Source organism: Ascaphus truei, chromosome 2, assembly GCF_040206685.1.
Source record: "Ascaphus truei isolate aAscTru1 chromosome 2, aAscTru1.hap1, whole genome shotgun sequence".
Taxonomy (NCBI): Eukaryota; Metazoa; Chordata; class Amphibia; order Anura; family Ascaphidae; genus Ascaphus; species Ascaphus truei.
In genome coordinates this window covers 304317129-304343056 of record NC_134484.1, presented here as the reverse complement: position 1 = coordinate 304343056, position 25928 = coordinate 304317129, and the positions used below count along the sequence as shown (strand labels likewise).

Here is a 25928-nt window from a genome sequence, read left to right as displayed (position 1 = left end):
AGAACAGACTTAGCAATTGCTGAGGATAGACAGCTCTGTAGTGCAGCCTTGGCTTCTTGCGCTTTATCTAAACGTCCATGAAGACAATCAATCTCTTTTCGTGCAGATTGAAATGTCTGAGTTAGGGCATCTTTTCCTGGATTAAATACGTCGTTCTTTTCTTCCACTATTCTTGGGATAAATCTGTGAGTTGCCTTAAGCTGCAGCATATCTCTTTCATCAAATGTAGACTCTGGGGTTAAAGGTTCATCCTTAGTTTCAAATTCCACAGTAATACCTCCCTTCTTTTTCTTCTTCTTCCTTGCTTTGAGAAGTTCTGAAGAATCAGTGGTACTGTGTTCACATTTACTGCTCAAGACTGTTTTTTTGAGTGGGAGCCATAATTTCAGACATGGGGAAACCACACTTCCCAAGAAACCAGTAAAGAGGAAATGTGTCTTTAAAGCAGAAATATTAGAATGAACAACAGAAATATTAGACACAGAGAGACAAGATAGGAGAGCTGACCCTTTTGAGACCTTAGCATAAGTCACGGAGATATCACACAGACAGAGAAAACCTGCAGTTAAATCTGAATCTTTAGACATCAGGCGTAGGGATATCATATAGACAGAAAACCTGCAGTTAAATCTGAAACTTTAGAAATTAGGCATAGGGATATCATACAGAGAAAACTGCAGTTAAATCTGAAACTTTTGACATCAGACATAGGAACATCAGACAGAAAAACCTCCAGTTAAATCTGAAACTTTAGACATCAGGCGTAGGGATATCATACAGAGAAACCTGCAGTTAATTTTGAAACTTTAGATATCAGGCGTAGGGATATCATACAGAGAAACAAACTTTAGGGGAACTTGCAGGTAAACCTGAAACCTTAGAACCAATCATAGGAAGAACTACAGATTGCAGAAAAAATCACAGTATGCAGTAACAAAATTATGGAAGCACTCTTGTCTTTTGAAATGGGAACCCTGTGAACAGCAGTGGTCCAACCAGGGATGCAGAGACAAGCCTTGTCTAGGGAATGAAAAGTCAGAATCTAAAAAGGTGGCAACAGGTACTGCAAGGGTTAACCAAGGCACTGCACAAAAGAAAAATCCCAAAGAAAGGTGCACTAGTCTCTGCAGCAACAGTTCTAGTCTCAGAAAAATGTTTTTTCGTTATGAACGCAATAATTCTTGCAGAACACTTAGCAGCAAAAAAAACCCTTCCCAACTGGGATTTCCAAAAAAGAAACGAAAGTACTTATCTTAAACCATGCGGATGTGGTCTGCTGCAGAAGGCAGGAAAGGGTGCAGGCAGAAGAAGAATCTGTTCCAGCGAGGTCCAGAAGTGGCCTTTGCTTTCTGTCACGGGAGACTCCTGTGGCGGGTAGGATCTCGGTGGCCGGAACAGCACGAGCGTAGTAGGGGTCACAAGCAGGGGTCCAAGGCAGGCGGCAGGTAGCGAAGTCAGGTACAAGCAGAGGTCCGCGGCAGGTAGCGAAGTGAGGAAACAAGCAGAGGTCCGAGGCAGGCGGCAGGTAGCGAAGTCAGGTAACAAGCAGAGGTCGGCAATGAGGAGACTGGAACAGGGCAGGGGAGCAAGGACAGGTCTGGGGGCAGGGACTGAGAACAGGAACAAACAGGGACAAGCCAGATTACCAGCAAGGGCTTTTACTGTGAACAGACTTCTATAATACAGGTACATGTACAGAAACAGATCAGGATCAGAGGCATGTGCATAGGAGTCTGACTTCAAGCAAAGGCAAAGGAAACAGACAGGAAGCAGAAGCTATAAAGGACAGAGACAGGAGCAACAAGAAGACAAACAGGCAGACAGAGGAACCCAGAGGAAACAGAAGACAGCAGCATTCCCGGTGGACAAGTATATGTACTGCAGGCTAGAACAAGACATTGAGAGTGGCAGCAGTCCCGGTGGCCAAGCATGGGTACAGCAGGCTAGAGAATATGACAAGTTCATTGAGAGAAAAGAGGTTTTGTGTACATCATTAGTGCTGTTTAGATACTGTACACTTAACTGTACAAACAGTTCACAGACTGTACACGACAACCCCCCTCTCTCCCAGTCCATCCTTTTTTCCTGAAAAGACAAGAAAACAAAAAATTAGTGCAGTTATGTGCATACTGTATTAAGGCGTTGTGTGCTGTGTAGTACTGTTAAACTAGTCTATACTGTATACTGTGACTACTGTTAAATACTTTATAACCAGATGGCTGGTGCTGCTCTCTCTGGAAAGGAATAAATTGAGCGGTTACTGTACTGTAAGTGCTTAGTGTATTATGGCATTGTGTACGGTATACTGTAGCTACAGTACTCCATATTGGACTACAGTATGCAGTTACCGTAGTACTGTCACACTAGTCTATACTGGAACTACTGTATACTCTGACTACTAGGAAAGAAAAAATCTGTTCCATACTTACCTGTATCATACTGTACTTACAATACTACAGTACAGTACTTCAGTATACCATACTACCTTCCTGATGCTTGCCCATTACGCGCGATCACAATGGGCAACACAGTCGCAATATGGTCAATATATTTATTGCATCGTTCCACGGTGAGTACATCGTTCCAAAAACTCAGTATGCCTTTCGCCAACTCATCCTTTTTGGAGGGTTTCACGACTTTTCGGATATGGTCCTTCAGCTGATGCCAGACCATTTCGATAGGATTGAAGTCTGGCGATCTGTCATTGGAAAAAAAGGACAATTAGTTTAAGAGATACAGTACACAGTAAAAACAGTGCAAAAAATGAGACACAGTTACCGCACTTACTCCGCTGGCATCTTCACCCAGTTGATACCGCGCTCAAGGATATGCGCTGTTGACGCGGTGTGCTTCGGATCGCTGTCCGGGTAGAAACGGTGACCATCCGGGAACTCACGTGTTATGTATTCCACAATCTCAGGCACAATTTTGTCTTGGAAGAAAGCTTTATTCATGATTCCTATCACAAGAATAGAAAAGTGCTCAAAAAACTGCACACTAGTACAGTACAGTGCATAAGGCTACATTATATTTTATATATTTTACCTTCAAAGATGACAATGCATCCTGGTCCATGCCTAGAGATGGCACCCCACACATTCATCTTCACTGGGTGTTTTGGACGCGGCTTCATAGATATGCGACCTTTTTTGTGGAATGCAAAGGTGGCAAATTTCTCCAGCGATACAGTAGACTCGTCAGTGAAGATGCAATCCTGGAAAGTTTCTCCACTGTCGATCCATGCCTGGGCCTGGACCACTCTCTTTATTTTGTTAACGTCCCTTATCATGGGGTACGCTCTGTAATGACAAGGAATAAATAATTTTAGAGGTACAGTACAGTTTCTTAAACAACACTTTTACCTCCTGTACTGTCCAGTACTAACCTCACACGTCCATATTTCCATCCAATTCTGCGTCTCATCTTCTTTATGCTGGTCTCGGATACAGTCAGATTGTGATTTTCCTGCAGAGTGTATTTGACCCTTAATGCACTCTTCTCATCATTCTCCTCACTTATTTTGTCGACCAGAAGAGTTGTCTCCCTACAATGTACAGAAAAACAATCCGGTAAGTTACAGTGCAGTATGCCACAAGCACAGCACATCCTTTGGTGTAAAAATATTATACAATGAGATATTGTTCTATTAATATGCAGCAATATAAAAAATATACATATAGTTATATAAATATACAGAAATAACTAAAATATTAGATACAGTAGATCTACAGTACACAATATATTGTTCTATTAATATGCAGCAATATAAAATATATATATACTGTTATATAAATATACCGAAATAACTAAAATATTAGATACAGTAGATCTACAGTACACAATATATTGTTCTATTAATATGCAGCAATATAGAAAAAATATATATACTGTTGTTATATAAATATACCGAAATAACTACTGTATAAAACTAGATACAGTAGATCTACACAATATATTGTTCTATTAATATGCAGCAATATAAAAAATATATACTGTTGTTATATAGATATACCGAAATAACTAAAATATTAGATACAGTAGATCTACAGTACACAATATATTGTTCTATTAATATGCAGCAATATAAAAAATATATATACTGTTGTTATATAAATATACCGAAATAACTACTGTATAAAATTAGATACAGTAGATCTACAGTACACAATATATTGTTCTATTAATATGCAGCAATATAAAAAATATATATACTGTTGTTATATAAATATACCGAAATAACTACTGTATAAAATTAGATACAGTAGATCTACACAATATATTGGTCTATTAATATGCAGCAATATAAACAATGATAGATATACTGTATTATTGTGAGGATTCAGGGATCGCGGCGTCCGCGCCCTGGTTCCTCTGCTCCTGCATTTGCCCCCGCTGCCGTGGCGCGCGTCCATCGCCAGCATTACTCACCTCCGGCGGTTCTGGGGGTTCCCCGCCGTCCTCGGCGTCCTCGGGTCCCTGCATTCTCTCACGCGGCCGCCATATTGCCCGGGCGCGCCTGAACAGCGCGCGCCGGGTGAAGATAATTTATTCACTGCTCTGGCAGTGAAAACCCGCCCCCAGCACAGTAATAGGATCTCATGTCAAAATAAAAGTCCTCACCTGCCTGCCAATCAAGGGGACCTATCCAGGATGGCTCCACGCAGTCCTCCAGGCCTGCCTTCACTTCTGATTGGTCAGTCACACTTTATAATGCCGGTCCTTCCTATTACTCATTGCTCGACATAGTTTCCACTAGGATTACTACTTCTCTCTCATTCTCTCAGGTTACGACTTGGCTTGGCGGACGTCTCTCTCTGGCTCTCGACCCTTGCTTTGACAAACGACCTTCCGGAATTCTCCAATCCCTGACCTTGGCTAAACGGCAATGACGACAGCATTTCTACACCGGTACTGGCAAGTATTGCTAGCTAAACATCACCTGGCCTGGCAACGCCAAATCACCACACTCCGGACACGCTCCCTTTGCTGCGGGTGCGTGCCTCTATACGTTCCTCACCTCAGTGAAAGGAACGGGTCTGGTCTGCGGGCAGCACCGGGATAACATTTATATAGTTATATAAATATACTTACGCGGTAGTTACCATTGGTGTCCTTGTGCGTTGTCTGGTTTTTCCGTGTGCATGATAGCACATGGTGGTTGATGGCACAACGAGGCCAGAAGCAGCTAACCAGCGTTGGGTATCTGCAATTCGGTGTCCACTCGTGTACATCGCCTTAATTCTCATGCTGAGATCCTTTGAAATCTTTTTAACAGGCATTGCTGCAAGTAGAAAGAAATACAAACACAAGAATGTATATTCGATGTTTAGTCGATGTGTATTCAATGTGCAGTGAATCCACAAAATGGATGGTGTATTTTATACGTTAATGACTCACATTTGAGTACGCCCACTTTCAACACCTGTGCCTCGTCTCCATGCATAAAAGGTTACACACTTTGCATAGCCCACCACTAGATGATCTTTATCTGAACTTGCCCTTGTCCAGATACTGCATTGTGCCATCTGCTTCCATGGATCAACTATGATTCTACGGATGCAGGAAGCCACTCGCCTCTGCCGTGCCTATCACACAGAAAAAGCGAAAGGCGGCAGCCGTTTCCACGCCAAGGCCAAAGCGACAGGCTAAGGCCAATAAAGAAAACCTTCTGCTGACCCCAAAGGCTAAGGGTTTTAATAGACGTAAGCCTTATAATGTCAAGAAGCAATACGGTGATGTACACTCAACGCAAAACAAATGGCAGCCAACCCATCGAACCCGCAGACCACTTCCTTCAATACGCTTCGACGATTCTGCCGCCGCTCTCCTGGATATCTTCAGCCCGTCTTCTCCACTACTCGTCCTCGACGCTGCCGCCGCCCTCCCGGAAACCCACTGGCCACCTTCGCCACTGCTCTTCGACGACGCTGCCACCGGTGCCCCTGAAATCCACGGGTCACTTTCTCCATTGCGCTTAGATGACTCTGCCGCTTCTCGCCCAGAAATCCGTAGCACCCATCCACCCAGATGTCCACAGCACGCCATGCACAAGAAGCAGCTCGTTAGACCGAATGCTGAATGGGATAAGTGTGGATATCCCCAGGAACTCTATTGTGCTGGCAAAGATAGATCTGCTTCTGGAGACCATGCTAAATATGGATCAACGGATGCTAAATATGGATCAATGGATGCAGAAGATGGATCAACGGATGGAGAAGATGGATCGACGGATGGAGAAGATAGAGACTGGCATAGCGAGGATACATAATTTGCTCGGTGTTCATGTATCCCCGACGCCGGAGCGGGAGGGTGGCATGGATGTGATGAATGGGACCTTCGACCACCTTCCATCACCAAGCGCACCCCCTCCACCAGAAGGTTTTGTGTACATGTATGCCGTTGAGGAGGAGTATAACATGACAACCCCGTCAAGACCACGCCAGGAGACAACACGGCGACCAAGACAGGAGCAAAGCTTCCTCCCAGACAACCTACCCTCGCCCGCCGCCACAAGCACACCCGCTCACAGAAGAACACCCGCTTCCAGAACCCAACCTACATTCGCTTGCAGCGATACGGTACCGACATCATCCTGCGCGATCTGCCACCGGCACTCAGGGAGAAGTATAGGGTAATGAGTGCTGGTGTACCCTACAAGTATGCCTTATTACTTTTTAAGCACCACGTGTCCTACTTGATGTACTGCGAGTGGGCGTTCAAAGTGAACTATAAAGGAAATCGCGAAAAAAAGGCGCTTCCTGGCAATTTAAGAAAGACTATTCTGGAGGAATTGCGGCGCTTTTTTTCAATGACAGATCCTTTAATGAAAGGCGTTCGAGACTGCATTTATGGCATTTTGCGCCATACATGGCATCGGCCATGGAATGACAATCTGGTGGGGTACAAATTTGCGTAAGTGTTCAACTGTTTATTTTTTGTAAATGTTTTGTTACAGTCCCCGAGGGCAACAAACAGGCCCGGTTTTCAAAGGTTACCCTGAAAATCGGGCCTGTTTGCGGCCCTCGAGGACAGGAGTTGTGCAGGCCTGACTGACCGCTCTGCACACCATCCTACCGAAAATGTTTTGACTTGCTGTACTTTAATAATGGAGATGTTGCGTTTTGTATATTTTACTGTATGAATAAAGAATTTTTTTAAAACAGGTAAGAACCATACTGTTGTGCTGTACTGTACATGTTTTGACCTGCTGTACTTAAATAAAGGAGATGTTGTGTGTTTTAACTTGTATTAATAAATAAATGTTTGTGTTTACTGTATACAAGACCTGCACAATTCCAGTCCCCGAGGGCAACAAACAGGCCCGGTTTTCAAAGGTTACCCTGAAAACCGGGCCTGTTTGCGGCCCTCGAGGACTGGAGTTGTGCAGGCCTGACTCACCGCTCTACACACCATCCTACTGTAAATGTTTTGACTTGCTGTACTTTAATAAAGGAGATGTTGCGTTTTGTATATTTTATGAATAAAGAATTTTTTTTAATAACAACATGTGACTGTAAACCATACTGACTGACTGTAAATGTTTTTACTTTCTGTACATAAATGTTTTAGCTAGCAGTAAACCTGTTGATGTTTTGAATTGCTGTGCAATTAAAATGTTTTTACATTGTACAGTGTTTGTAAATAAATGTTTTTGTACTTACTCCACCAATAAAAGAAAATGTTGATTTGTTTTAAATTGTTCCATTGGCTCCTTTGATACTGTAACAAAATACAGTGTTTCTAGAATGTACACTACTGTCCAGGCATACTGTACTGTATACTGTAGGCATGCTCAGTACTGTACATCACAAGAGTATTTAAAAAAATACAAGACACATACTGTACTGTATGTACTGGTATAGAAGACACATATGTTTTGTAATACATGTAGAATAAATGCGTACTTTTTATTTTCTCGGGTTTATTATACAGTATATAAAAAAAAGCATTGTATACAGTACGGTCTGAAAACATCAGCATACTGTTTCTGGTATTCTATCCTAATCAATAACAACGGCCAATAAACTGTAGACTCCGGTACGTGGTTTTTTAAATCCGATTCTGCAATGTGCAGGCATTGTTATACAAAGCGATATTATCCATCCATATCCATCAGATGACAAAGTTTTCTTTTCTGAGGAAAAAATAAATAAAAGTTTTACTGTGATGGTCAGTTCCCCAAAGAAGTTCCCAGTCAGTCCCACCAATAATTTTCTCGGGGGGCGTCTCCTGTTCACATGCGCATGCGCCTACCGTCGATGTGATGACACGCATATGCATTTCAAGAAGTTTCCAATGCGCATGCGCCTAGCTTTTCACCAATTGTGCAGTATCTACTGTAGAAGCCGCTCAGCCAATGATATTGCTTACAGAAGAATCGCTTGACCTTTGAATCGCACTGATATTGATATTTTCAAAATAAAAAAAACAGAATAAAATACGGCAACATTACTCACCATAGAATTTCCCAATCAGCTGGCGCCGGGCCACTGCCAGTCCTGTATTCTTGATCATACACGTTGTTGACAGGGACTACTACACCTGTAGTCAGCTGATGAGGCTTTAAATCGCTTAGGTACATGCAAGCTTGCTCGAAACTATACAGCTCAGGCTGCAGGTATCCGTGCGTGGACAGACAGCAAGGGTTGTCACTGACAGTCGGACCGTTATTGGAAGCCGGTGCTGGTGCTGGTGCATTGCTTGCCAGCGACTGTCGTTTCTTAGTTGGTTTTAACACGACCTTTCGCCATCTGCATGATCATAGATACAGGAAAAACCCGGTGATACACACCAATACCCTACAATAAATTCGGTATCAATACGAAAAAAACATGGATCGCTATATAACTTTTTCCTTATTGCACGCTTCCACACATGAGGAGCTGGCGAAAATTTGTAAAAGTCATAGTTTTCGATAAAATACTGATAAATTTGAACAACTGTTGCCATTTTATCATCTGTTGCATTAATCGTGGCCCATATTAAATACGCGTACGTTCTGTCGGGTTTTTGGAACACGGGCTGCACTTGAACACTCATGGCGGCGGGACTGACTCTGGAGAATAACAGAGACTGGTGTTTGTCTTTCTTTAATATGAAAAGCCTAAATTGATACATTATTGTAACCTCTTCCTTCAGTCTCAAGGCCAATTTACAATAGCACACTGGGGTATCTTTTTTTAAACGAAACACCTGCAAGTCGACACATTACTGAAGCACATGCGCATTACAATTCATGAATATCTTCCATCTGGCGGACACGCGAAGAATTGCAACCTATTAAATCCGAACCATTCTCAATAAACGCATCAACTGCGTGTCGACCGCGCATGAAACGCGGCTGAGAATGCGGCATGAATGCGGCATGAACCCGGTGAGAACCCGGTGAAGTGCGTAGCATTCGAAAAAAAATCCCGGAAAAATGCGGAGATGTTGGAGAATAAAAGGGGGCGCGACAGTAATTGTCCTTTTTATACTTGTTATGAGTAGTAGGTTCACCAGCAGCACCACGTTTCACTGATTTAACTTTATCCAATTCATCATCCGCACCATCACAATGACCACAACCAAATCTACATCCACCTCTTCTTACCTCTCCACGTCTACTTCAAACCACTAAAACTGGGATTACTTATAGACATGCTATTATTTGTTTGCTTCACTTGTTTTATTTGCTAGTGCTATAATAGGCTTGCTGCAGCTGATCGCTAGCCTATGGTCAGACAGACTAATCTGCTGCTACTGTATATACTAGACCTACTTAAGATATGGAGACAAAAAAACAGCGCACAACGCAAATAGTGAAGTATGAAAGTAACAAGTGTATATTAAAATAGGGGATAAATATTCTGCGTACATAAAGGTATTAGGACATAAACATTGAGTGTGTTAAACACACAAGTTACCACTCGGCGGCCGCTCATACAGGAGTCAGGAGTATGTTTCCCTTGGCAGGCGTCTGGGACAGCAGCTGCGATGCTTTTCCTTCCTAGGAACACCTCTGCATTCGGTCACCGTCTCTGTGGGAAACTCCCCTCTGGTCAGCTGGGCTCCAGACGGATCGGCAATCTGCAGCCTGCAGACGCACTTTGAGGGTCCCCGGATTGGTCAGTGAGGACCTGGGTGGTTCGCAGAGCTCTCCGTTTAGTGCAGCCACAAGCAGGGGTGAACTGGCTGCGAAGTGACGTCACAGTGGCGATTTCAAAAGTACACAGCAAAAGCGGAAAAAAGTCTCTAAAGTGCCCAAATTGCACACATAGGATAGAGTAGCAATAAAACACTTGGACCAATTACATCCTACATGTTTCGTAGTCACAACTACTTCATCAGGGAAGGTGTTCCTAGGAAGGAAAAGCATCGCAGCTGCTGTCCCAGACGCCTGCCAAGGGAAACATACTCCTGACTCCTGTATGAGCGGCCGCCGAGTGGTAACTTGTGTGTTTAACACACTCAATGTTTATGTCCTAATACCTTTATGTACGCAGAATATTTATCCCCTATTTTAATATACACTTGTTACTTTCATACTTCACTATTTGCGTTGTGCGCTGTTTTTTTGTCTCCATATCTTCAGTGTTTGGGGGGTGCCGAGCCACCCCCTGTTTAATAGCAGCAGACGCTTTCTACATCACATTACACGGTTATGTATAAAAAATTTATTTTTTATTTTTTCACACTGTGGTTTTTTGTGGTTTTACCAGTTGAGTAAAAATTAGAAGGGTATATGTTAATACACATTGTATCACTGATTATATTAGAGGTTTATTAGTTGCTCACTATATATTTTGTTTACTAGACCTACTTGCCTGCCTGGTACTGGCAAGTGGCAGCAGCACACAGTTCTCCACACATCGTCACCCACAAACCTCCTGAGACCCCAGCCACAAGACACTCCACTACTATCAAATAAATGTACTTTATTATATATATACATTATATACATTATATACATTATATATATATACATACATACATACATACATACATATGTAGCCCTTTTTGTGAACCGGCCTGACCCACCCAATCTCACATTGGCCCCTTGTGGTCTAATCGGTCCCTTTCCTTGCGGCACACCTCTTCTAAGGGACTACTGGTAACTGTATCACACCTGTGGCTCCAGGAGATCTGAGCCTCCGCTAACTGGGAACCTGGGGAAACCCTTACCATTTACCTGGTGCAGCGCCTCCACTTACCCAGGATCCCCGTTATGAAAGATAGCCCTGGGTAAGAAATACAATAACACACGTATGCGATAAAACAATAACTAACACTTTACTAACACACATATCACACATTACATAACATCATAACCTTATCACCTCAGGCCCAATGTCCGGTGTTCCCACCCAGTGTCCTGTAATCCCCCACATCCAATGTCCCATACTCCTACGGAGGTCGTGGGTGACTGCGCAGTCACTATGAACTAATAGGCCTGTTGGTGCACATATAATACAGAGGTACCTTCCGAGCACTCCGATGCTCGGGCCTGCAACACTCTTCTCAAAGGGTCAGACGTGCGATGCATCCGTCTGATCCTATCCAGGTACTTCTCCAGGAACCCCAACGAGGGTCCCACCGCTTCACGGGAACACAACCGTCTCACGGTAACAGCAACCGAATCACGGGAACAGCAACCGCCGCTATCCCTATCTCTTCCTAACTAACCCTAACGTGACAGGAACCCTAACCTAGGGCCTGTCCCTGATGAACCGCAACCTGGGGTGGCTTGGGGAAAACTCCTAGGGCCTGTGGAGTAATAACCTGCCCCACTCCCCTAGCTACCCACGTCCCTAATCCTCCCTAACCACTAGCTACTCGCTACTCCTAACAGCCTGCAGCAGACACACAGCTCTCACCGTCAGCCTGCAGACATTCACACACGCTGCACACACTGCGCCCAGCACATACAGCGACACACACACAGCTGGCAATCGTACACCGCCACCTGGATACCCGCAGCAATAATCCACTGCACGCACTCTGTGCCTATTTGCCAGTGCGCACAGCACTACCCGCTGTGGCACTGCCAAACCTGCACCTCTCACACCTAAGGGTGACCTCCTTATCTAGGGCCGTCCCTCTTCAGTTACCCCCTGCCCTTACCGGGAATTGGGGCCTGCCTGGGGACCTAAGGAGAACCCTTACCTGGTGCAGGAGCCACGCGCTCCCTACACCCTTCCTACTCCTTCCTCTGCCTGACTGCCTCTGCAAAGCCCGGGAAATGTATCTATATTCCCGGGCTGAGCTTCCTCCAGCCCTATTGGCCGCTATCAGGCACCTGGTGCCTATCTCCCTATGCCTCCTGGGAGTTGTAGTTCCCAGGAGGCTGCCTAAGCATTGGGGCCGCGTGCACGCTTCTCCCGCGCATGCGCGAACGCCTAATGGCCGCCGCAACCTCTCTCTCCCCTTTCCTACTCTCGCGCGATCTCTCTGGGGCCTTCCCTGCGCTTTCTGCCTACTGCGCATGCGCGAACTAACGCGCAATGGCGGCGCCCTCTGCACAAGCCGCCGGGCCGGTGGCAACGCGATCGCGGCCTTAGCGACGGCCCGATCGCGTCCACGGCAACCGGCCTGCACCTCAGAGCAACGCTCTGCTCCCTGCACTGGCCCCCACCCTCGCGAAGTGCCGGCGGGTCCGTCGCAGCCTCCGGCGGCACCCGCTACCACACGGCACTCGCAGAGGGGGGCCAGAAAGTGTAATTTTACCTCGGGGCTACACATACATACATACATACATACATACATACGTACGTATGTATATATAGAAACAACACAGAAGCCCAATGCTACATCCCAATGACAAAAATACACAGTAGAATACCTTTTACATCCCTGAAGAAGGTCACGTTCTGCTGACCGAAACGTTGGATGCAGTGCCTTGTATTTTCTATGTGAATAAAGTTTTTTCTACTTACCTGAATGTAAGTATCATATGTATGTGATTCATATATATATATAGATACACACACATACATACATACATACATATACACACACAATGATTAAGTAAAGAACAAGACCACTGAGACCAGGCAATTATACTGGTACTGGAGACACAGACAGAGTCAGCCACAGTTAAATACTACAAGTTTTATAAAGCAAGCTAAACAGCTAGCAGGAAGCCCTTGAAGCAAGCAACCCAATTTAACCGGTAGTTTAATTTAGTAGATTGTATTCTAATTGGATATATTTATATTTATGACTATTATTATTATAAATTAACCAGTGATGGCATTGGTGTGGTGGGGTAAATGATCAGGTGTGTGTGTGTGAACTGGATATATTGCATGGTGATGTACTATGTAATGTTAATTAACAAATAATAACAAACTAGATAAACTAGATAACTATATAGGTATGACTGTGGCTGCTGCTGCTGAACTGGTAGTGGTACCCAAGGTAGCAACTATATTAATGTAATGGCAGTGGCTGCTGGCTCCAGTGATCTGACGCTCACTAAGGGCCTTATTCAGAGAACATTCATAAAAAAATTCGCCAGGGATTTTCAAATGAATGTTTTTTGGCCGTTGCTATCACGGTATTCAGAAAGGCTCGAATACCTGTGATAGCAGAATGGCCAAACCTGGCGAGTTGCTGCCAGCGAGAGCCTCGAGCCTCTGCAAAGGCAAAAACCAGCGATTCATTTCTGCTGCAGAGAGAGCGGCTCTGAGAGAGCCGCCTCTCCCAGCGGAAATGTCGCCCGAAATTTATTTATTTAAATATACATTCCTTTAATAGTGTAGAGGTGCAGGGGGTCTCCGGAGCTCAACCATGTTATTTTTGTGTCCAGGGACCCCCTGCTTCCCGAGATACAGGCCTCTTTATGGGGTGCTGGTATCTCCTATGCAAGGAAATGTCCCGGTCACGTGACGCGGGACATTTCAATGCAGAGGGATACCGGCACCCCATAATGGGGCCTGTATCTCGGGAAGCAGGGGGTCCCTGGACACAAAAATAACATGGTTCAGCTCCGGAGACCCCCTGCACCTCTACACTATTAAAGGAATGTATATTTAAATAAATATGTAAAAACACATCAATACACGCCCCCCACCCCCCCTCCCCCCTGTCCAAATCCATACAGTACAGTAATGGGCAAATTAACTATTATCCAGATATGGATAATATATTATTTGCCCATTATTAAACACTGCAGTCGCATACATAAATAAAATAAATAAATACAGTTATACTTACCACAACAGCAGGTCCCTCTGTCCTCCGTTGCCAGAAAGCATATATTGAAAAAAAATACATTCTAATGGTCCCTAACCCCTTAATCACCTACCCACCCTGACCCGTGAGGCCTAAGCACCCACCCCAGACTGACTATACCCACCCTATACCCATTGAGTAGTATAGTGGTACATCATACCCATATAATAATAATATGGGCATGATAAGCCTCTATAGCACTCAATGGGCACCCTAATAAAAATACAGTAATACACAAGACACACAGTAATAAAACCTAACTATACTACCAAAAAACACACTTCACTAAATAAAATCAGTAGCCAGCTAATCCAATCAATAGAAGCAATTACAACATCAACAATGAATTAATTAAACCATTACCCAATCAAACCAATTAATCCCTAAAGCAACTCAAAATGAATAGTAACACTAACCAATGTAAACAATGAATTAATCCTACAGTAATTAATGCAACCATTAAAAGACAAATAAATACATTAAAACTATCTCAGAAGTATCCATAAAACACATTAGCTAACATAATATAACTTTAAGTACAAGCGAACACCAATCGCAAACCTTTTAATACATTAACCATAAACAAACAATCACATCCACATCAATAACAAGCGAGAAATGCCCCCCAAATATTGGCATAATAATGTATTAATCTGTACCCGAAAGAGGTACAGATTAATATATTAGCAGTCAATGTGCCTCCCCCAAAAAATCAAAAAACACACCCAAAAAATAGACCTGTAAAAAGAAACATTTACAAACATAGAATATCTTACTTACCATTAGAAGCGGTGGCCCTCCGACTCCCGGGGTAACAGGAAGCTCACGTACCTTGAAGGCCTCCAACAGCAGAAGGCCTCCAACCAGTGTGGAATTGGTCCCCACACTCTGATTGGCTGAAATACCTTGTGACACAGTGGCCATCTTGGATTTACTGACGTCATGTTAAAGGTAAATGAAGCACAGCCATTCTGATTGGCTGGCATCATTCCCTTTAAGTGACGTCACAGAAAAAAAAAAATTTTTTAGTCTGCACATGGTTTTAACAGCCAATCAGGTGGCTGTTAACCATTGTGAGGGTAAATGTGACGTCACAAGCCATATTTAAGGCCGTGACGCCTCATTTGAGCCCAAGAAGCCGACGAGACAGCATCGGCTGGGATTTAACATGGGGTTTTATGGATTGACAGATGAAGAAAGAAGATAAAGAACAACAAGATATGGTTACAGATGAAGATAGAAGACGGTGATTAAAGAAAGAAAAAAGAAGTTTGGGGTACCTGAGCCGGATCCTGATGGATGATGGCATCGGATGCTGTTGGAGGCCTTCAAGGTACGTGAGCTTCCTGTTACCCCGGGAGTCGGAGGGCCACCGCTTCTAATGGTAAGTAAGATATTCTATGTTTGTAAATGTTTCTTTTTACAGGTCTATTTTTTGGGTGTGTTTTTTGATTTTTTGGGGGAGGCACATTGACTGCTAATATATTAATCTGTACCTCTTTTGGGTACAGATTAATACATTATTATGCCAATATTTGGGGGGCATTTCTCGCTTGTTATTGATGTGGATGTGATTGTTTGTTTATGGTTAATGTATTAAAAGGTTTGCGATTGGTGTTCGCTTGTACTTAAAGTTATATTATGTTAGCTAATGTGTTTTATGGATACTTCTGAGATAGTTTTAATGTATTTATTTGTCTTTTAATGGTTGCATTAATTACTGTAGGATTAATTCATTGTTTACATTGGTTAGTGTTACTATTCATTTTGAGTTGCTTTAGGGATTAATTGGTTTGATTGGGTAATGGTTTAATTAATTCATTGTTGATGTTGTAATTGCTTCTATTGATTGGATTAGCTGGCTACTGATTTTATTTAGTGAAGTGTGTTTTTTGGGAGTATAGTTAGGTTTTATTACTGTGTGTCTTGTGTATTACTGTATTTTTATTAGGGTGCCCATTGAGTGCTATAGAGGCTTATCATGCCCATATTATTATTATATGGGTATGATGTACCACTATACTACTCAATGGGTATAGGGTGGGTATAGTCAGTCTGGGGTGGGTGCTTAGGCCTCACGGGTGATTGAAGGGGGTATTAGCCCTAAGGATGGGTGTTTAGACCTTGCGGGGGGGTAGCGGTTGGGTTAACCCCTTTATTACCTTAGCGGTATTAACCGCTAAGGTACTGAAGGGGTTAAATCCCCCCGCAACCCCCCTGCAATGCCTAAACAGCCACTAAGGGCCAAATTCCCCCTTCACCCACCCCCGATAGCCACTGTATTGTATTGTACTGTATGTTTCTTACAGTAAGCCTGGCACGGGTGTTTAACCCCTTCATTGCCTTAGCGGTTAGCCGCTAAGGTAATGAAGTTGCTGTACATTCATGTTTCCTGCCTCGGATGCATGCCGGGGGGGTCCGGAGCTGCTATTAATGGCTATCAGCTCCGGAGACCCCCGGCATCAATCCGAGGCAGGAAAGGGGCCTGATTTCTTCTAAGTCCCGACCCATCGCAGCTCATCGAGGCATTTCCCCACCAATTGCCCAACAATTTTGTGGGGAAGTGGATTTGGGGAGAAAATTGTTTTTTAAGCCTGCGATGGGCTGCGATGGGCCGCGACACCCGACTCGCGGCTCTCTGAATAGCGGGAGTTTATCAACCCTCCGAAAATGGTCGATAAGGGCCTGATCGCTGCTCAGTCAGCGAATTTCGGATGGAGATAAATATTTTGCGTCGATACAGGCCGTTATCGAGCACTTATCGAGGCTATCTGAATACCAGTAGCCATTTTGGTCGATAAGTGCTCGATAAGGGCCTTATCGAGGCTTTCTGAATAAGGCCCTAAGTGCAGATAATTGATAGAAACTACATTGACCCTCATTAAAAAAAATTGAGACAGTATTGTTGTTATTAAAATTGTATTATTATTAATTATAAGCTAAAGCAGTAAAATTCCGGGCATTATTGAAAACCCTGCTCTCTGATTGGTTAAAAGTCCGGGCATTATCCAATCAGTAATGCCCAGAATTTTTGCTGCTTGCATTGTGTATATTTTCAATGTTTTTATTTCCAGCCAATCAGCTTTCAGAACAGCTCTGAGACAGGGCAGGGGATTGGTCAGAAAGTATCAGCCACGGGTTGACTCCTCCCCGTCCTTTGTGAAACAGAGCTTACTGAGAGATTGACTGAGTGACTGAGCAGATTCAGTTAAGTGTGGGGGTGTCTGCAAAGTAAGTAAGTGGCTGTCTGCAGTTTGGTTGTGGCTGCAGTTTGTGTGTGTGTGTGTGTGTGTGTGTGTCAGTAGCAGTGTTTATGGGTGTAGCAGCAGCACTGTGTTTGTGGTGTGCTGTTGTGTTGTATGTGTGTGTGTAGAGCTGGTGTGTGTGTGTAGAGCTTCAGTGTGTGTGTGTGTGTGTGTGTTTGTCAGTGTCAGCAGCAGTATTTATAGGTGTAGCAGCAGCAGTGTGTGTGTGGTGTGCTGTTGTGTTGTATGTGTGTGTTGCAGCAGCAGCAGCAGCGTGTGTGTAGCAGCAGTTTGTGTGTGTATAGAGCTGGTGTGTGTGTGTGCGCGTGTAGAGCTGCAGGGTGTGTGTGTGTGTGTGTGTGTACAGAGGGTGCGGCAGTGTGTGGATATAGATAGCTGCAGTGTAGGTGTATATAGAAGTGGTTTAATGTATTTACCATTTTATTTTAATTAAAAAAATCTATATAACTATACAAAAGTGTCTATTATTTATGAAAAAAAAGCCTACATTTAGCCTAGAATAGTAATAATCCCCTCAGAACAGGGCATTACTGGCCAATAATGCCCTGGCTGGGTTAAAGTCCCTCGGCTTCGCCTCGGGCCTTCAACTCTTCCAGCCAGGGCATTATTGGCCAGTAATGCCCTGTTCTGAGGGGATTATTACTTAAATATACTGCTATAACATGTATGTATTAGACACAGAAACAGTACATAAGTACAGGACACTGAGGCCAGGAACGCCACAATTGTGCGAGTGGACTAGACTTACACAGACAGGGGTCAATCAAGTCAATCACAGGTTAATGGTTAAGCAAAGTTTTAATAAGTAAATAATTTATAAATGTTTGATCTATAGTACTAAAGCATCAGCATCCTAACCAACCCACAGCAAAACCCAGTCTACAACACAATGGCTTAAGCAGGAGGCTGCACTTCTATTTATCTACTTCTCCTCCCAAAATAATTCAAGTTGTGGATTCATATACCGTGTGTGGATATGGATTCCGTTTGCAGATTCGGATCACAAATCCTTCAGACAAATTTTCAGTGATAAGGGGGAAAAAAATTATTGGCCTTTTTTAGACTGATTTGTGGAATTTGTAGGATGAAAGGAATTGGTTAATCCACTGCATATTCAGATTTTGTGAAAATTTGGCTCATCTCTGTTAAGATAGGTTTAATGCCACATTAAGTGAATAAACAGAGCATTGTGGTCTGTGCCTTGCATGGTTGCAAGCTATTTTTCCATACAGTATATGTCCATTAAGTTCAACCTTTGTTAAATTCTAATTTGGCAAGTTATATGTTATTGAATGTATAAATTAATAACTTGAATGTACCAAAATACTTATACCAATCTTCCCTCCTCTTTCCCATTTCCTTTTGGTGTCCCATTCCTACTTTTCAGAAAATATAATTGGACATTTTTTTAAATACAGATGTAGACATCCTTACTGTTTTCGGCTCCTCAATTGCATGTGGCCTTGTGACCATGCCCAATGTGACCTGTAAGGATTAATGCTGTGGGGGACCCATTGTAAGAAATTAACCCCCCAGCTGCGACTTCCTGGCACCCCCTTCCCTAGTATCGTATTTTTCCGGAGTTTTGGTCACTGCGTCAAAAACAGTAAGGACAACTTCATCTGTTAACAGTTTAAAAAAAAAGAAATAACTCACAATCAGATTTTTCCCATGCCAATATTTTAATGTATTCAACATATCCATGTATCGTCTTAAATTTATCTTTTTTTATGTGACAATGTTAATTTGGATACTCTTCTCTCAGAAGTTCTATTACTTTATTGTTTTGGTGGCTCTTTTCAGCCCTTTTTAGAATGTTTTTTTTTTTATGATTAGGTGTCCAAAATGAACAATGTTTTCTAAATCAATGTTACATTCATGTTTAAATCTCTCTCTTTCTGGTTTAATCCAACTGCACTTCAACCAGACTAAACTTCAATCAAACAGCTGTGATCAAACATTGCTTACAAGCATTGTTTGGCATGATCATGCTCAACAGTGCTTTATTCTGCAATCTATTTATACTGTCCAGTACTGATTATATAAAATGACCCAACCAATTAAATACCAAATATAAAAATTAAATCTCTCAGTGTATATGTAAGGGAACATCAATCATATACTCTTAAATTATTAATCTAGGTGCAGACATACATTGATAGATTTAAATAAAACATTTAATACAATATATCGATATTCTTTATTTTACATACATTTGTTTAGCTCTCCATTAAATCCTGAAATGCAGATAAGGATGCTCTAAAAATCCATTCACTGCAAGTCTAGTTCACTGGAGAGTGATAGAGAGCTAAATTCAACTTTAAACAAAAGGACACTATCATATGTACTTATTTCCTTTAAGCTTTATTAATGTTAAAAGTTCCTCAATTATTTGAAAAGCTTTTATACTGGAAAAGATTGTGATGGTGTGGGTAGAGTCGGACAGATCATTATATCATAAATGTTTTTTTTCTTTTAGGAACGTCTCCTAATGAGCCTCTTACCCAGGAATGTTGCTATGGAAATGAAGGAAGATTTTCTGAAGCCACCTGAAAGAATTTTCCATAAGATTTACATTCAAAGACATGACAACGTTAGGTAGGATTGACATCAATGTATAAAATGTATTCAAGTAGATATCACTAAATATATAAATAACAATACGGTACAAATACTGTATAGTGACATGCAGTGACTGTAAAATATACAAATGTTATAAAGATAATTTTCAGTGGTACTGTAGGTCTACAAAAATATATTTTTTCTGTTTGATTTCTAGAGGGGGTGGTTTGCAATCTTTAATGGGGGCCAGTTTACATACGCAGTATTTAAGAGCAGTGGTTTTCAACCTTTTTTGAGATGAGGCACTCCTGGATAAGATGGGGAACTCATGTTAATCAGGCCTCACTCACTAATTCTACGTTCAAACATATACCACATTCTCCCACACACCTAAAACATGTCACCTGCGTCCCGCACTTTCCGCAGACATGGAGACTATGATTCGCCTCTCCTCTTTCTTCTCTTTTCTGATCTCGGAGAGGACAGGCAAATCACAGTCTCTATATCTCTGAATGGCGCGGGTGCATCTGCTGAGCACCAGGCAGAGTGTCTCCACCAGGGGCTGTGGCTTCCTTGCTAGAGGATTGTGGCACACCAGGGTGCCCCTGGATGAAAAATACTAATACAATATTTTTTTTCCTTAAGCAGACATTTACTTTGTAAAACGCCTTCTCAATGTATTTGCATTATTTTCTTTTATTAGTTACCTTTTCAAAATAACAGAATTAATTACTAACATTGTATACCAAAATGTTCTTGGCCAGAAATGTAAATTGTAACACAATAGATATGCTTAGAATAAAAAAGTGTCCAAGCGCCACAATTCGTGTATATAATATAACATTTTCAACAATGGTCATATAAGACACATGAACAGTGATTATGTAATAGTGCTAATATATACCACAACAAATTAATTACATGTAATTTGTATACAAATAAACAGTGTGTTATACAAATGTGTGAATGTGTTTGTAAAATAAAGAAATAACGCAATGCAAAAAATAGTGCAAAAAACCTTCTCTTAGGAATGGAGGGTCTGCTGCTATACTGGATAGGCTGATGTCAGGACAACACCTACTAAAGAAATAAAGAAAAAAGAAAGCGCAAGACCCTCATAGTGTAGTATATAAAATTAATGCATTTTAAAAAAAAGGTAAGATATGCACGTACAGTACAGAATAAAAAATTCTAATAGGCATGTAGGTGCAGTAACCAATATGAATGAGACGCTCCCACAGTTGCTACACAGAATCCTCACGGACTGGATGGTCATCCGTCCTCTATCACAGGCTCTGATCTAGCTCCAGGGGTGTCGCTGGTATTCACCTCCACATTACCATACCACCAGGGTAATCGGACCACCAGCTTAGGTAAAGATCAGCTGTTGCCGAATCCGTTGCCTCATAAGATGTAGTCACGGGGAACAGTGCATATACGATAGCCTTTTGCTCTTCCGGTGTACTCCTCTGTTAGGGGGAGGGAGAGGGAAGCCTCACACCGATAGGCTCAATCACAGAATGATGTCCAAAGCGTCACAGACTCCAGCTGATCGCCGCCACAGCCGCCGAGAAAACTACAGCGGATCCTCTGTGTCTCAGCATCTACATCACAGTAGTAGGAGGCAGAAAAAAGTAGACGTGTCTCTGCATATTTATTATATGCAACTTCAAGAAAGTTCAGGAAAGACTCGTATGAGCATAGAATGCCTAATAATTATAAGGATACTCCAAATAACAATAAACTCCAATGCGTTTCGTGACACACAGTCACTTCTTCAGGGTGTGTAGTGTCATATTCCCATAATGCCTTAAACCAGTCTTGTAATCGGCTGTTTGGTTAAAAATACATTAAACACGTGTGCATAATTAACATACATAATGTATACAATTACAAAAAAACACATAGTAATCGCATGATAGATTTTAAAACAAAAACAATTATCTAAGGCGAGAGCTACCTAAATCATAAGTTAGAAATAGACAGATAAATATCTGAAGTCCGAATCATCTGGAGAGAGTAGAGAACAGCAAAAAAAAGAAAGCAGGGGGAGAATCCCCCACAAACTATTAGTGTGTTGTTTAAACATATAGTCATAAAGGCAAAACATGGATAGATGTTTTGTGCCCACAGCAAGTAAAATGAGATGTACACAGATGGGTGCAAAATCATCACCAAAAACCCAATTCAGGGAGAGAGAAAATATGATGGATAATAGAGTATTTATAAGAAAAACTACAGACTATACTCAGAAAAATCGTAATCTGAAAAATATATAGGAAAAAGTATATGAAAAAATAACAAAGAGCACAGGGGGATCGAACACCAGAGCATGAAACAGAAACATCTGGATCAGGCCAACAGGCACAAACCCACAGAGTAGATTCAATTTATGTGTGCCAGTATATCAATATCCACATTTAGACCAAGAGTAGCCACAAATTTCATTATATAAATCCAGTAGCTTTCTTTTCTTGCTAGCTCCCTCTCTCTGTCACCACCTCTCCCATTTACAGATATTATTTTGAGTCCTTTATATTTCAACAAGGTGTGATCTTGATTGTGATGAATTTATAAGTGTCTTGATACACTATGTTTTTCAAACCGGATCCTGATGTTTTGTGCATGCTCCACTATCCTTCTCCTAAGCTGCCTCTTTGTCAGTCCTAAATATGAGAGACCACAAGGACATTCTAGATAATATACAACATAGTGCACATGATACAGTGCTTTATCTCATGTAGTTCTCTAAGGCTGCGTCCATAGATGGACCAGCCGTGCTGAGGCGTGCGGACGCTCCGCGCTGAGCCCCTGCATCCTCAATGAGGATGCCTTGAGAGGGGGCTCACGTGAGCGTCCGCAGGCGTGCTGAGGCGTTGGAGGATTCAGCCGAGCGCCAAGCTGTTTTTCTGCGTGCTGTTGGCTGAAAACCTCCAATCACTGCACAGCAGCGTCAACATCACGGCGCCGTGACGTCGGCGCCGTGTCATTGACTTCAGTGCGTCGCGGGCGATTGGCCCAGCATCGTCACTGCCCCGCCTCCAACCACCTCCCCCCGGCTCCCTTCTTGCACGCTGGCTCGCCTGCAAGTCCGTGCAATCGCGCTGACTGAAGCAGGCGAGCCTCAGCATTAGCGCGCCTCCGCTCTCCCCACACCTCTATGGCCCGGGCCTAAGGCTTCTATTGATAAGAAACTTTCTATCAGGATATAACAGTCTACACGCTATGCACCTACCACATGCAAAATGTCCCTTTGGTATATCGGGAAGCCATGTTAAATTAGTGACTCATAACAACTTTCTTTTTTTGGATTGGTACTATCTACAATTATGCAGTACAGCTATGGGTACACGATTTGCTCCCAGCTAAGCCAATTTATATATGGGTAGCTGGGATCACCGTTGTGTCCATACTTCCAATCCTTTCTCAGATAAAAAGTTATGTGGAAAAGGTTTATCGATGATGTCCTCATCGTCTGGAAGGGCGAGGAGGCGTCTGTTGATACCTTCCTGGCACACATTAATCAGAATGATGACAATTTGGTCTTTACTTTTAAACAAGATAAAAAAGTGATAGACTTTCTAGACCGTTCGGAGGCTCTACCAGATGGGTTGGTGAACACCTGTACATTCTTTAAAGAGGTTGATGCAAATAGTTTCCTGTAGGCCTCTAGCAACCACTATAGAGGCTGGATAGATAACATACCCCTTGACCAGTTCATTCTTTTGAAAAGAAATTGCAATGATAACACCATATTTGAGGAGCAGGCACATGCACTCTATGCTAAATTCATTGATAGAGGTCATTCTAGTTCTATTTTCGACACTGCATTAAATAAAACTAGAGGGATGAATAGACAAAAACTACTTATTCAGGGAAAACAATATGTGGTGGTCACACAATATGAAAGATATGATAATGCAGTAGATGAAGAAGCAGGGGTTAATGTAGTAAATACTTTGGCTGTAAACAATCAGACAAATAACCATTGAGTGAGTGTTCCATTCATCACCAAATAATTCCCAAGGAAAACAAATAAAGTCAATAATCAACAAGCACTGGGAAATACTTAGTAATGACCCCATATTAGGCTCCATTATTGATAATAAACCCGGGGTCATTTTTAGAAAATCACGTAATTTCACAAATATATTGGCACCCAATGACATTTTTGAACCACTGATTAGTCACCAATTTAACATGGCTTCCCGATACAAAGGGAACTTTTGCATGTGGTAGTTGCCTAGCATGTAGACTGTTACAGTACATCCTGATAGACAGTTTCTTATCAATAGAAACCTTAGAGAACCACATGAGATAAAGCACTGTATAATTTGCACTACAACTTATGTTGTATATTATCTAGAATGTCCTTGTGGTGTCTCATATACAGGACGTACAAAGAGTCAGCTTGGAGAAGGATACTGGAGCATGCACGAAACAGGATCGGGTTTGAAAAACAAGACACTTCAAAATTAATCACAATCAAAATCACACCTTGTTGAAGTATAAAAGACTCGAAATAATATCTGTAAATTGGAGAGGTGGTGACACAGAGAGGGAGCTAGCAAGAAAAAAAAGCTATTGTATTTATACCATCAAATCTTTGGCTCCGCTCAGTCTAAATGAGGATATTGATATACTGGCACACATAAACTGAATCTACTCTGTGGGTCTGTGCCTGTTGGCCCAATCCTGATGTTTGTTTCATGCTCTGGTGTTCGATCCCTCTCTGCCCTTTGTTGTTTTTTCATATACTTTTTCCAGTATATTTTTCAGATTACGATTTTTCTGAGAATAGTTCGTAGTTTTTTTTTATAAATACTCTATTATCCATCATATTTTCTCTCTTCCTAAATTGTTTTTTCTGTGATAATTTTGCACCCATTTATGTGTACATCTCATTTTACTTGCTGAGGGCACAAAACATCTATCTATCCATGTTGTTTTGCATTTATGACTATGGGGGCTATGCACAAAGCTGTGATAAGTCGTTTTAAGACCGCAAAGTGCTCTTAAAACGTGATGTTCCGCCGAGCGCGATTCACAGAGCCGCGCTAACAGGCATTTTGCGCTCTAAAACTGACTTTTTTCAAAGTCCAACTTTGCTCGTACGATCAGCTGTTTGCGCTGAATCCTGCCCTTCTGCGGGATTCACTAAGCTACGCAAACTTATCGTACTTGAAAGTTGCGCTGATAAAAGCTCACCAGCTAAAGGCAGGTGATACAAAAAAGCAGGACTTTGAAAAATTTATTTGTTTACATTTTTGCAGGCACAACACCCATACAACAGGCCGGCGGGTGACCCCGGCTGACCCCGTGGGGGTCCCCGCTGACCTTGCGGAGGTCTGGGGGTCCCACGGGTGTCCCTGGCTGACCAAGTGGGGGTCCCCACGGGCCTGCGGTACGAATGTTGTGCCTCCAAAAAAATAAACAATATTTCTAACTAAATACACCCCCCTCCCACCCTCCAGTGCTGCAAAACATACAACACAATCAAAATAGCCAATGTAATGTCCCCTAACTCCTTAATCACTTTAGCGGTCATTAACCGCTATAGTCATTAAGTGGTTAACCCACCCTCACCCACCACTCGGGAGGCATAAACACCCTCCCCCACTACCCACCCCGTGAGGCCTAACCACCCACTACACACAAGGAAACCTACCCAGCCTGGTTTGGGGACAATACCCACTTCCCCCACCCCCGTGAAACACAAAAACAGCACTATATTTAATAAATAAAACATAACCCACCCCCTGTGCCCCCCCATAAATACCTGATTTATTCTTTTACATACAGGGTTAATACCCCAGGCCCACGGGAGTCCCCGGTGGGCCTGACGGGTGTCCGTAGATCTCACAGTGGCCCAGCAAAAGGTTTCAA

General features: G+C 42.5%; 1 protein-coding gene across 7 annotated transcripts in view; it reads left to right on the top strand.

Moving 5' to 3' along the window:
- The window catches only part of ADCY1 (adenylate cyclase 1), a 747796-nt gene that overhangs the window by 131389 nt on the left and 590479 nt on the right, over positions 1 to 25928 (top strand). For all 7 annotated transcript variants that reach the window (XM_075586430.1, XM_075586431.1, XM_075586432.1 and 4 more), the window contains one exon: positions 19960 to 20078. In XM_075586430.1, the coding sequence (XP_075442545.1) occupies positions 19960 to 20078 (119 nt within the window). The remainder of the gene's footprint in view (positions 1 to 19959; positions 20079 to 25928) is intronic.